The sequence below is a fragment of the Mauremys mutica genome, chromosome 4 (genome assembly GCF_020497125.1).
Source record: "Mauremys mutica isolate MM-2020 ecotype Southern chromosome 4, ASM2049712v1, whole genome shotgun sequence".
Taxonomy (NCBI): Eukaryota; Metazoa; Chordata; order Testudines; family Geoemydidae; genus Mauremys; species Mauremys mutica.
In genome coordinates, this window is record NC_059075.1 from 131,763,252 (window position 1) to 131,776,486 (window position 13,235).

The 13,235-nt window shown below is 40.3% G+C and overlaps 1 protein-coding gene across 20 annotated transcripts in view; it reads left to right on the plus strand.

Annotated features, from left to right (window-relative positions):
• The window catches only part of KCTD20 (potassium channel tetramerization domain containing 20), a 43,777-nt gene that overhangs the window by 13,478 nt on the left and 17,064 nt on the right, over window positions 1-13,235 (plus strand). For 13 of the 20 annotated variants that reach the window (XM_045014953.1, XM_045014954.1, XM_045014955.1 and 10 more), the window contains one exon: window positions 2,275-2,320. Coding sequence is in view for 5 of the 20 variants with exons in the window: in XM_045014948.1 (XP_044870883.1) it covers window positions 7,669-7,720 (52 nt within the window). In the remaining 15 variants the exon portion in view is untranslated. Of the gene's footprint in view, window positions 1-2,274; window positions 2,321-7,654; window positions 7,721-13,235 lie in introns of all 20 variants that reach the window. The other 7 variants (XM_045014948.1, XM_045014949.1, XM_045014950.1 and 4 more) reach the window with 1 other exon arrangement.

Below are 13,235 nucleotides of genomic sequence, written 5' to 3' on the forward strand. Positions count from 1 at the left end.
AACAAAATATTACTTACATGGTTTGTCAACACTGCCCATACTTTTGTAAGTAGACTCTACGTTCTTTTTGCTTTTTATAACTGTCACTTTGCCATTCACTTGATTCAGCTGGTTATTCCTAGAGTGCCCACTCTAGTGACTGCTTTATCTTTTTACACTCAGTACTTTTCCTCTACTCATTCAGAAGCCCTTGTTTTTCAAGTTATGAAGCCTTTGATTTCAGAGACATTTCACTTACACAATATGGTATTTCCCTGGCTTGCTTTCAAGAAATCTAACTATGCTCCAGGGTCACAAGGGGTTTCTACAATTAATAGCCACATTAACTTTGACATAGCTTTCTAGAATCTGCCTTTTTATTTTTGTTTTTCTCACGTAGTTGGTTAAAAAACAGTGGCAGTTAGACAGTAGCAGATGAGACAGGAATGAGTTAGCAGTTACTTATTGGGATTCCTTCCAAGGAGAGAAGGTGAAGTTTTAAACCAATCACAATCGTTTTAAAATAAGAGTCTAGGCGAGTAACTGTTGTATGCTGAATCTGTGGGGGAACCATTGAAAGACACTTCATAGGAAACCAAAAATCTCAGTGAGTGATGAGAAGAAATTAGGATTTTTTTAAGGTTGTCTTTAGAGATTTTTCTCATATGACAGATACATAAAAATAATGTGGATATTAAAAATATGTTAATACATTGGTTCTGATCTGCCTTTATTTACACTGTTTCATACAGGGGTAACTCATTGACTTCAATGGAATTACTTCTGGTTATCCCTGGTGTGAGAGGAAGAGTCCTGTTTTAGTTGTACTGCGCAAATATGTGTGCATGTTACAGTTTGCGCTAAATATAGACATGTAAAAACTCTGAGAGCAGCTGTACATTAATAGTACTGTAATAGCAATGACCTGATATCAAATAGTCATAATTATAGTCCTTGTTTCTTCAAGGTGAATGTGATAATAGACATCATAAAACTTGAATTACCTAAAATAAAGTTATAGTCCTTGACTTGTACCTTTCACATTTTAAAAACTTCCCCCGATTGATTAGTCCTTTGTAGGGACAGCACAATTTGTTCCCAGAACAAAAATACTACTTAATATTTACAATGCAATTCAAAGCACATTACAAAAATGGGGTTAGTAAGTTAATGACAAGCAGCTAGATTTTACATCAGATATTTTGATTCTTTAGATAAGATTTGTTTTTTTAATTACATTGAATAATGTATCTAGTGTGTGTTTAATAGTGCATCAGATTTAAAATTTACCTGACGAATAGCCATGTGCTTTACCACTGATATGAGTCAGAGCAAAAATTTTAACTTCTTCACATCTTATAATATTGTATTGAAATACAAATAATTTACCATTAGTTTTAGCAGTAAAAGACCAGTCCTGTAGTTCTTGTCAATGATGCTTGCATTTGATTCTTTCTGAGAAATCCAGTAATGTGTCTTATATGAAAGTATCTAGGAACAACGGACGTTTTTGATTTAGGGCCTGATCTTCTAAAGGGTAGAATTTCAGAACCACGTGCAGTAATGCCTATGCAATTCTGTGTGCAGGTACCACTGGGGGGTGTGGGGGTGTGTGTGTGAGAATCGGGTATTTGTAGCTCTCTTGCTGATTGTCTAAATTGTCATTTGCACATGCAACTGTCTGATTTATCCAAAGTAATTGTGCATGCATATTGGAACCATGATCCAAATCCAGTGGAGTCAATGAAAAGGCCCAGGATGCATCATTGCATGTGTATTTATGTGTGCAACTGCATAATTCTGCCCTCTTCAAAATGTGACCCTTAATTCCTTAATATCTGGATTTAGCATTTGTAGTGGGAGTGGTCTAGGGTATGCTGTAAAGTGAAATTGAAAACCTAACCCTAGGGGATCAGGAGCTGTATCTTTCCTACCCGGCTACTAGTGGAAAACCAGCACAAAACAAGTGTCCAAAAGAATGTTTTAAAACATCAGGCTTGGAAGAATGTTATTTCTTAGCTATCTGGCCATATTTAAACTAAATGTACATATTCTTGTATATGCAAACATTCTCTCTCTCTCTCTCTCTCTCTCTCTGGGGAGTGTGTGTGTGTGTGTGTGTGTGTGTGTGTGTGTCTCTCTCTCTCTCATATATATGCTGGGCAAGGACTTTTAATTTGAAATAGTAACATGAATCAGACATCTGGGTTTTAGGGGAGGAGCATTTGTCGCTTCAGCATAAACAGTTTAAACTCTGGAGCTTCTTTATGACTTAGCTTTTTCCTTTTATTAAAGGTGGATTTCAGACTGCATAGCGCTACCAGGAACATATGAACTGACAGTAAGTAATTGGGTATATTTCATTTGTCTGTCATAATGAGTGTTTGTATGAGAGCTTTACTCCAAGGTTAGAATTAGAATCATGCATATTTCTTTCTGTTGTTTTACAATTTTAAATGTTGCAGTTAGAGGCTAGAATACACGACTTTTCAAAAATAGGCTGCTGCTGTTCTGGAGTTTTTCATAGAGATCATATAAAGAAGGGGTTTCCCAGAATGTTAATTTAAAATCTCAGTCTGAATACTTAGGATATTTTTATGAACTGAAACAAAGTGAGGTGCCAATGGTTACTAAGGAAGAGAATGTAAAAGAGGAAATACCATTTTAAAATATAAAGGGATTTTAAAAAATCCTGCTTTATGCTATGTTTAACTTGAGTTTTTCTGTAGGCCTTGTAAATAGTTCTGTTATAAAATAGGTGGATCACAGAACTCAGGATAAAACACCATGTTATTGATCCTCTCATGATCCTTTAGTAAAAAGCTTTTATGTTAGGGTTTTTAGGTTTATCCAGTAATATAAAGGTATAGGATTGTTAATTAAAGTCCCTGGTTGTAATTCTGACCTCACTTAGGTCCATGACTTTATATGTGAAAACAAAAATTGTTTTCTTGTAGCAAAATGTGGACAAAACTCTTATATTTGGAGCAGCTCCATTTTCACTGGTCCTTTCTCCTAATGTAGTAATAACCCAGGTACCTTTTCTGTCTGGTTGGGAAAGAGGCATCACTTTCTGAAGTGATGAGGCTAACTTTAAGTGCTAATTTATTTCAAAGATAATTCTTTCACGTAGTGATTGTTACAAGCATTTATGAAACTCCCATTCCTGTGGTATGTAGATGCTCTTTACAAGGGTTAGGTTTAAGAGCAAATATTTCTCAAAGGATTAATCCCCAAGTAATTTAAACAATGGAAACAGCATTCATATGGTGTTGCCCCTGCACCTGTCCATGCATCATTGGTAGCACTGTCAGTTCTTGGGCAGAGGTAAATGTGTGTAGCAGGATATTGACCAGGTGTGTTACCGAGGCATTTTGGCTTTTTGGGGGGCATCCGGTATAGATCACTGTCAGATGTCTAAGTAGATCTTAGTCTGTTCTAGTTTGGCAATATCTGTGATCCTGTGGTCTGCTTGTTTTGGAAAAGTTAATAGTAATCACAGAAATGCAGGGCTGGAAGGGATCTTGAGAGGTCATCTAGTCCATCCCCAGCACTGAGGCAGGACCAAGAAAACCTAGACCAGCCCTGACCAGTTTGTCCGTCCAACCTTTTTCTTAAAAACCTCCAGTGATGGAGATTCTACAGCCTCTGGTGGAAGCCTGTTCCAGAGCTTAACTATGTTCATAGTTAGAAAGTTTTTCCTAATATCTAAACTAAATCTCCCTTGCTGTAGATTAAGACACTACTCCTTGTCCCGCCTTCAGTGAACATGGAGAACAATTGATCAGTGTCCTCTTTCTAACAGCCCTTAACGTATTTGAAGACTGTGATCACCCCCACCTTCAGTCTTCTTTTCTTAAGACTAAACACGCCAATTTCTTTCATCCTTTCCTCCATAGGTCATGTTTGAGGATAATGAGAGAGCTTTGTGGTTGTTTACTGCTTCAGCAGCATTCTGAATAGATAGCGAGCAGGGCACTGCATTTGCCAAGGCCAGAGAAAACAAGATTGCAGTAATTGAGACAGGAGAGTTTAGCTGCATGGATGGCTAGGAAAGGCTGTTCTTTAGCCATATTATACAGAAAGAAAATGCAAGATGTAATCATAGCCTGGATGTGAGGACCTAGAGAGAAGTCGATGTTCAGGATGATGCTCAGTTTATGGGCCTGAGAAACAGGCAGGATTGTGGTGCTGTCCACAGTGATGGAAAAAGGAGGTAGGGGTGGAAGGCTTGGGGGAAATATCTACTAGGAAATGGCAGAGAGACAGGCTGAGATTTTAATCTGGACATTAGGAAACAAGTCTGGAGAGGCGTGGTAGAGCTGTGAGTCATCAGCATAGGGAGGTAGTCGAATTGGTTTGTGGATGACATTGTCCAGAGATAAGGGGCCAAGGAAACAGTCCTATGGAACCCCCATAGAAAGTTGGAGTGGGGGTTGAGGAGGATCCTCCTAGGGACATGCTGAAGGAGTAATTAGAGAGCTAGGAAGAGAACCAGGAGAGGACAAGGGAAGATGAGATTTCAAAAACAACACAGTCAGTGGCGTCAAGGAGGAAGAGGATGGAGTACTGGTTCTGAACTTTGGCTAGGGAGAGATCACTGGAGACTTTGGCAAAAGCAATCTCAGTGGTGTGCCCCAAATCTCTGCCTTCCTGAAACCTTCCCTTCCCATTCTTATTGGACCCTCCCTGCACTCTCCAGCCTTTTCCCTCTCAGTATCCCCACTCCCAGGTAACCTGGATCGCCTCCCCAACCTACAGCACCAATGCTGGGCCCTCCACCCACTTTTCCCCATTCCCAGTCTCCCACTCCCCCAGCCCACCCCACTACCAGTTCCCAGGCTCCCTCCCTCTTCTTCCTTCCACTGTACCGACCTTCCCTGATTCCCTCTAATACTAATCTTCCATGCACCTTCCCCTTCCTCCCACTGCTTTCAGCCCTCCCTGCTTTGTGACATGCCAGGAGTACCAGCTCCCCATCATTTTCTCCCTTCACACTGCTCTCTGCTCACTCTTTTCCCAAGCACTCCTGAAAGCATAATTAGTTATATACAATTAGATAAGTCCCAGTTAATTTTCATTGTGTGTTAAGTCCTCCTGCTGATCATGTGTTGCCAAGAAAATGCTGAAGAGTCTGTTCCCTCTGTTTCTATAGAGAATTGATATAACTGCCATTAATAATAATAATAGTTTTGTGTGTAAATTATCCAACCATCAGTGGGAGAACGGGGTATTTCAGTGTTAAAGGTAAAACTGGCAAAGCATGGCCCTTAAATCATGGTGTGGCTGTGCTGTGTTAAACCACTAAAGCCATATTCCAGACCATAGTTTCAGATTACATTTGTAGAAACAGTGAATTTCTATTAGGACTCAAATAAATTAGAAATGCAATCAACTTTGCTAACAGTAAAGTACTATACGCAGAATAGAGGGAAACAATCAGGCATTTCATCAGATTTTAAAATGTAAAGTCTGTTGCCGGAATTTTTGAGATTTACTGAATTGCATCAATCCTGGTGGACATTCTTTCCTTCTATAATTCGAACACTGTTGGCAAAATGAATCCACTGTGTATTAATAGAGCTCTTTCATAAAAAAGGAAAGTCATTTTGTATTATGTGTGCGTGCTGCTTCATACTGTAGAAGTGCCCTTTTATTACCTGGTTGTGATTGTGACTGTAGTAAAAGAGAAATTTCAATGTGCCATCTAGCATGTATCCGAAAAAATCTATAAAAAGAGCCATTGTAGTATCAAGATATATTTGAGATGTATCTTTTTTGGTTGCTTTGGATCTGATTGCATGAATTATGAGAGAAGAGGAGGATGTGCAATGTTTTGTATGTAAAAATGTGCTCCAGATAATTTTTGGCTGTCACGATCAGGGTCATAACTAATAATTTGCAGTTTGTACATATGTTGGATCTACTGTATATATGTAATCTCCTAAAGTTCACACCCAAGATGCTCATTACCCTACTGTACTTATTGAAACTAAGCAACCTGTCAGTCACCATAAAAGATTCCACAGAGAATTAGGCATACACTACAATGTGCAATGTTTATCTACACGACACCTGGGGTAACTTCTGTCTTTAGTTCAAAAGAGAAGGAATTAAGAAGCAAGGGCTATGTCACTGCTGTTCTGCTTGTTTGTAGAGATCTGCACATGATGGAGAGAGTCACTTAATGTGAAGTACTGTACCATCACAGCGTTCCACAAAAATGTGAAAAATCCTCTATTTAAAGAAAAAAATCCACCAGCCCCAACAATCCTGGCAGTATTCCTGAATCTGAATCCTTCTCATGCTGTCAGATATTGCTTATGGCACAAACAGGGCTCTGCCATCACTGTCTATCCTGGCTGCTCATTGCATGTTCTCTATTAAGTCACATAAGTTTTCCCTCTCTCTGTAGCATTTGACAGAGGGATTCTTTTCATAGAATCATAGAATATCAGAATTGGAAGGGACCTCAGGAGGTCATCTAGTCCAACCCCCTGCTCAAAGCAGGACTAATCCCCAGACAGATTTTTGCCCCAGATCCCTAAATGGCCCCCTCAAGGATTGAACTCACAAGCCTGGGTTTAGCAGACCAATGCTCAAACTTTTGACTGGCCCCTTTTGGGTGTTCCTCCAACTGCCCAATGGCACACCTGCAGATGCTTTGGCCTTATTCTTAACACATGTCCCAAATATTTCTATCATTTTTTTTGTTAATTTTAATTTTGAATCGTCATACTGTTAAAGTAGGTAGTATAAACAAAGCTTTTTGTCTGAGAATTTCCTAAACGTTTATAAACATTTTAACAATTGTTTAGTGACAGGAGACCCTGTGGATCTGAGAAACTGTTCAGACTGTGGAACTTAGCTGAAAATAAGGAATATGGTTTGAAAGCAGAAGTCAAAGGCGTTATAGGTCACAAAGCAAAATAAAATCCCTTCACATAGCTCACATGTGTAAGAATTTGTTGTCCAGAATTACGAAGCATCCTAGAGAGGGTATTGTGCAATTTATGATTGTGTAATGTTCATAACAAGGCTAAAAATGGAAAAGCGCAGCATTACAGGGTGGACATATTGAAGACAAAAGTTATGTAGTGGCTCTGCAATTTTTTGTAATTATTGAAAGAAGTTACTTGCTTTTAAATAATGAATATTTGAAGTAATTACATATTAAATATTGGGAATAACAGTTGGCAATAAAAATATGGGACTGAAAATATAAAAGATCAAATATCAATGTTGTGTGCACGAATTATGTAGAAATTTCAGTAGCAGTAGCTTCAGATTTGTAACAAGTCACTTTTTTGCTGTATGTATTTGAGAGGCAATTAGTTTTTTCTGTTTAATGATAGCTCCACTTACTGACTGCAGGCAGAGAATCAGTGTGATTTACACACTGCATAATATGGTATTACTGCAAGACAAAAACCTCCCTCCTCTATTTAAAAACCATATATTATTGGCACTGAACATGAAACCATGGACTCACTTTTACTCTTGAGTGGATAAAGAATGCTAGGTTCATGTTTATTCTGACTAGCCTTTATGTATAACAAATAGAAAAGCAGCCATTTCTCCCTCTTTATTAGTTTGATACAATTTACTGTGAAGATTTGTTTTGCTGATGTAGTTTTAATACCTATCATGTATATATTATTATTATTATTTTTAGAAAGGCCCTCCATCATGGAACACAGAAAGGAGCAAAGCAGACCAAAAAGAGGGAAGTTCAGAAAAGGCAAGGAGCAGAAACAATATAGCAGGTTTCGATTTCTCCCGAGCCCACTGAAACCCCTCTGCACCAACTCTGTTTTGTTTGTTATGACTCCAGGGGCACCCAAGGTGCAGCCTGAGAACCAGTGCAGTCTGGTGGTACCTCCAGTTTCCTATATTTTAGCTACTAGATATGATATGAGATATGATATGATTTGGGGAGCCTAATAACTTTAACCAGCCAAAACTCCAGAAGTTTGATTCTGATCTAATTTACATCAGTTGAACTCCATTGGTTTCAGTGGAGTTCTGTCTTTCTGACATTGGTGTGAAATCAGAACCGGGCCCCTGATCTGCTATTCCCCTCTAATGGAGCTGTGTGTGTGTGTAAATTTTTTTTTTTTTAAGATCATATTATGATTTTATTCTGTACAACGATCTGGAATTATTTCCCTATAACTGCAGGCTCAGAAGACAAAGTTAATGAACTCAGCTGACAAGCAATTTTTATCTCCCTCTCAAGGAAGATATGAGCATATATTATGGTTGTGATGTGCTCATTTTTTGACTAACAATTTTGTGAAAATGAGTGCAGAGATTGGGCTGCTGACAGGTTGCCAAGATGGCCTTTTAAATAGCAAAATTTAGGTCCCCCTGTTTTAATTCCACGTTCCTGGTTTTTCATCACACTTTTCTGAATCCTATCATTCTCCAAGAAAAATCTGTTTCTGCAGTACAGCCAAATAATCCGTATCAAAAAGGCATTGTCGGGCTAGCAGTTTATTGAAGCACAGATCAGCACAACTGGGGGCAGGGCTGATGTGGGTGGTGACCTATTCACCACTGTCAAATGGGGGAGGAACGTGAAACCTCAGGCTGCACCGCACCACACCTCTCTGTAACCCACTGAAATCAGAGGTAGGGCACTTACAATCAGCCAGCAGGGCTTGTTCCCCCATTCTTGGCCCTCTCTGGAGTGGTTCATAAACTTCACCATTCCTCACTGAGACTCCTCGCCATTCATGAGGTTCTGCTATACATAGTGGAATTGTCTACTTTGTCCTGCTGTCAGACCCTGGGTTTGGAGTTCCATTTTATCCTCTCCTTCCGAGCCAGGTCTTTCTCAGGCCTGTTGTTTTGTCGCTTGAGGATATATTCCTCCTTGTTCTCTTGCCTTTCTCTCTCATGAGTTACAGAAATCATTTATCTGCTACATCCCCTCACTCTTAAGTGATGCTAAATGTTATCACCCTCTTCTCTTTGGTCCCAATTGTGCTATATATAGGCATAGCCTTGTGCTGAAGCCACACTGACCCCTGGAGACCTCAGGGAAGAATTTCTTGCCATAGTTCTCCAACACACAGGGGGAGCACTGCTATACCCCTTCAGGGGGTGCACTATACACCAAATCTCCACCCACCTCTCACTGTGTAGTCAGTCAGCTGTGCTCACCACTGCTTCACGGACTGCAGTTGTGCCTGGCTGCTGAGCAGAGGCCCAAGGGGTACGGGCTTTCCCCAGTGTCACATCAGAAACCAATTCCGTCGTGTTTACTGTTTCCTCCCTAGGTATAGATACAAAATACACAAAAGTGGCCCCAGTACCAATTCTTGCAACATGCTATTCCTTCTATATTTTTTTCTCATTCATCTTAACCTCTTGTGCAATCTCCCTTTTACTCTCCAAACTAGGAATTGTAAAGGCATAGCCAAATGTGCAGCTTCCTTTCATTTTGGCATTTTCTCAGGATGTGTCTTAGAAAATTACAGCAAGGATAAACCTTTAGAAAGACATGCAATTAGAGTACACATATATTCCTGTTCTAAATTGTTATGTAGCATAGAATTAGGTCAGGCACACCCATTCTAAGTGTGTATTTCCTGCTTAACTCATGTTTCTCAGCCTACTTCCATATGGAAATTTCTTTGCGAATTTAAAGGGACATTGTCACCTTAAAACTAAGATTTTGTTTTATTCATCTTGGTTACACTTTAAATTATTAAGGTTAGAAGAATTTTAAATATAAGATTGTTTGTTTCTTTTTGCCTCTAGCATCTTGAATGGTGAATTAAACTAGTCACTTTTGCTGTTTTTAGTCAGGTTTACTTTTCCTGCTGTCATGCAAAAAGCACAGTGCCAGGGCGGGGTTGCCAACATCCGCAAACATGATGCAAATATCCATGGATATAAAGCAGATATCTTCAGAGTTGCCGGGCTCTAAATACAGATGAACTTTTGTTGCTGGATATTTATTTTTGTGAACATACTTTAACGATTTTCCATTGCCACATTCTGTTTACAATTATTTTTTATTTTGCTCTGTAATAGGTGGCCCAGTCAATCCCTCTAATATCTGTGTGAGGGGACTGTGTGCTGTGGGGGGTGATCCCTAATATCACACAGAGCAGGGAAGAATAGTGTAGTAGAGGCAGCTAGCCACCTTTTCTCCTCCCTCCCCCCCCTCCCAAATGCACAACAGGGAAGATCCAAATGGAGGGTGTGACGGGTTCGGCCACAGAGACCCCCTTAGGACTGTCAGCTTACGTGCTGGAATTACCTCTGAGCCCATTTTCCCTGCCAGCTTGGGACTCCAGAACCCTGTCTTGTTGAGCCAGACACGCTAGCCTGCTGCAACACAGACCCAGGTCTGGTCCACGCCCCCAAAGCTGCAGACTTTAACCAAAAACTGCTCAGCAGGTCACCTATCTCCAGCACCCAGACACCCAGCTTCCAATGGGATCCAAACCCCAAATAAATCTGTTTTACTCTGTATAAAGCTTATACAGGGTAAACTCATAAATTGTTTGCCCTCTATATCAGTGATAGAGAGATTTGCACAGCTGTTTGCTCCCCCAGGTATTAATCACTTACTCTGGGTTCAAAAATGATTTTATTAAGAACAAAAAGTAGGATTTAAGTGGTTTCAAGTAATAACAGAACAAAGTAAGTCATCAAGCAAAATAAAGCAAAAAAATTGCCTAATACGTTAAAAAACTGTTTACAGGTAAAATCTCACCCTCAGAGATGTTCCAATAAGCTTCTTTCACAGACTAGACTCCTTCCTAGTCTGGGCTCAATCCTTTCCCCTGGTACATTCCTTGTTAGTTCCAGCAGACATCTTAGGTGGAAACTAGGGCTGTTCTCATGACTGGCAGCCCCCTTTGTTCTGTTCCACCCCCTTTTATAGCTTTGGCACAAGGAGTGAATCTTTTGTCCCCACCCCTCCTTCTGAATGGAAAAGTACCAGATTTAAGATGGATTCCAGTATCATGTGACATGGTCACATGTCACTGTAAGACCTTATTCTTCATTACCCACGGCTGGCCCATACCTCCACAGGAAGGCTTGCAGGTAAATAAATTATCTACAACCAATTGTCCTAGTCAATGGGAGCCATCAAGATTCTAAACCATCATTAATGGCCCACACTTTACGTAGTTACACTAGGACCTCAGAGTTGTACTTCATACTTCTAGCTTCAGATACAAGAATGATACATGCATACAAATAGGCTGAACACACTCAGCAGATAATAAGTTTTGTAATGATACGAGAGACCTTTTGCATAAAGTATATTCCACTTTCATCATATTCACACACACAAGCATATTTCCATAAAACATTATGGAGTGCAGCGTCACAGAGGGTTCTATCTTATTGAGAATCATGTGGAACAAGCATCAGTCTGATTGTTATTTAATTCTGCAGAGTGTTTTGCAGGCTGTCTGAAAGACGCTGTACCAAATGAAGCTGTGTCAGTTTTCACTTTAAAATGTAAAAACTGTACTTCCTTATTGCCTGCCAGACTGCCTTTGTAGTTTCTTACAACCACATTCCTCAATGAATCACGACAGATAACCCTGCACCTTCCAGTTTTGTAACCAACGCAGTTTTTCTCTCAATCGCTTGACTATTGAGAAATGTTTTAATTTTCTAAGTTATTTTAAAATGGAGATTTCCTTTTCCAGGAAATGGGCAAATGTCCCAAGGCAAGTGTATCAGCCCTGTAAATCTCCCCTTGCAGGATACTCAGTAGGCTGCTGTGTGTGGGCCCCACTACACAGGACCCATGTGCTCTTAAACTTCCCTTGATCTGAGTAGGCTCCAGCACTGTCTTTGACTGCTGACACACTTCCTGGGCACAGACTCTGTTACCCCTTCCCAGAAGTAGAACCTCATGGTTCAGCAGCCCGAGGCCCCCAGGAGCAGTGCTGACCTGTTTTCTCCCTCTCCGTGAAGAAACCCCAGTGGTTTAAGCACACTCTTTCCCAGAGCTCCAGCCTTGCGGGCCCTCTGGTTTACAGTTTATCTCTTCAGTAACACATGATAATTGAAGCACATAATGCACAGGCTTTGTAAAGGTTTCTAACGTAATTACTGTTTACTTTGGATGGCACGAGATACACAGATCTAGACAAAATCATAAACCACTTATATGCCCTTCCCTGCCTCAGTTTCCTCACCACTCTTGAGCATTCTTTGGGATTTGGACAGAGTCCAGGACCCCACTCCTGTATATAGCTTCTAGAAATAATAGAGTGAGTTTGTCTACTGCAGCCAGCTTCTTTAATTCTCAGCTGATACCTCAATCAAAAATGGTCCCCTCTGCTCTGAAAACATGCCCCTCTGTACCTCTCTCTTGCCCCACATTTCCTTTAGTCTTTTTTAGCCCCTGCTCTATCATCTCTGTCCCTTTGTTCTCCTGTTTGGGGATTTTCCATTCTGCACTCCCTGCAGATAAACCTGATCAAAGTGGTTTTCCAGCCCTGACACCCTTCTTTGCATATTGTTTGGCCAGAACCTAATGGTTAAGTTTAACAAGTTTTCTTTTTTCTGAAGCTTCTTCCAAACAGAATGGCTGACACCAGGGACCTCACCAGCCCATGACTAACTCTCTGTGCATTGAGACATTCACTGATACAACAATTTAATATAACTAAACAGATTTCATAACATGCTCATAGGCAGGTTCCCCAAATTGTCACACCAAGTAAAATCAAATGCTAGGTACCAGACCTGAGTTTTAATTTTGGCTCTGGCATTAACTCCCTTGCAAGGTCACAGCCTAGATGTTAAAAAACTTGTTTTGGGTGCTGAGCTTGAGACATGGTGGGCCTGATTTTTAGAGGTGCTCAGTACTCAAAAGTCCAGTTGAAGGCAGTGGGAGCTGAGGCCCCTCAACACCTCTGAAAATCAGGCCCAAGCTGTTTCAGGTTGGGCACTCAGAATCCATGGCCACTTTTGGAAAAGTCCTTGTCTTCCCTGTGCCTCTGTTTTCTGTAATTAAAACACGTTCTGACAGTACCTCACATGCATGTTCAAAGGATTAATTAGTTAATGTTTGTAAAGAGCTTTGAAGATGAAAAGTGCTAATTATTATGTACAATATATATGCTTGTTCCTGCCATGGCAAGGATTAAGGTAATGTACCTTTACCCCAGTCATGACATTTAATGAACTGGGAGGACTTCAATATAGCCTTGTTATATGGGCTTAAGAACCATACACGTGTGGTCATGGTGTAAAATGCTGACTCGATA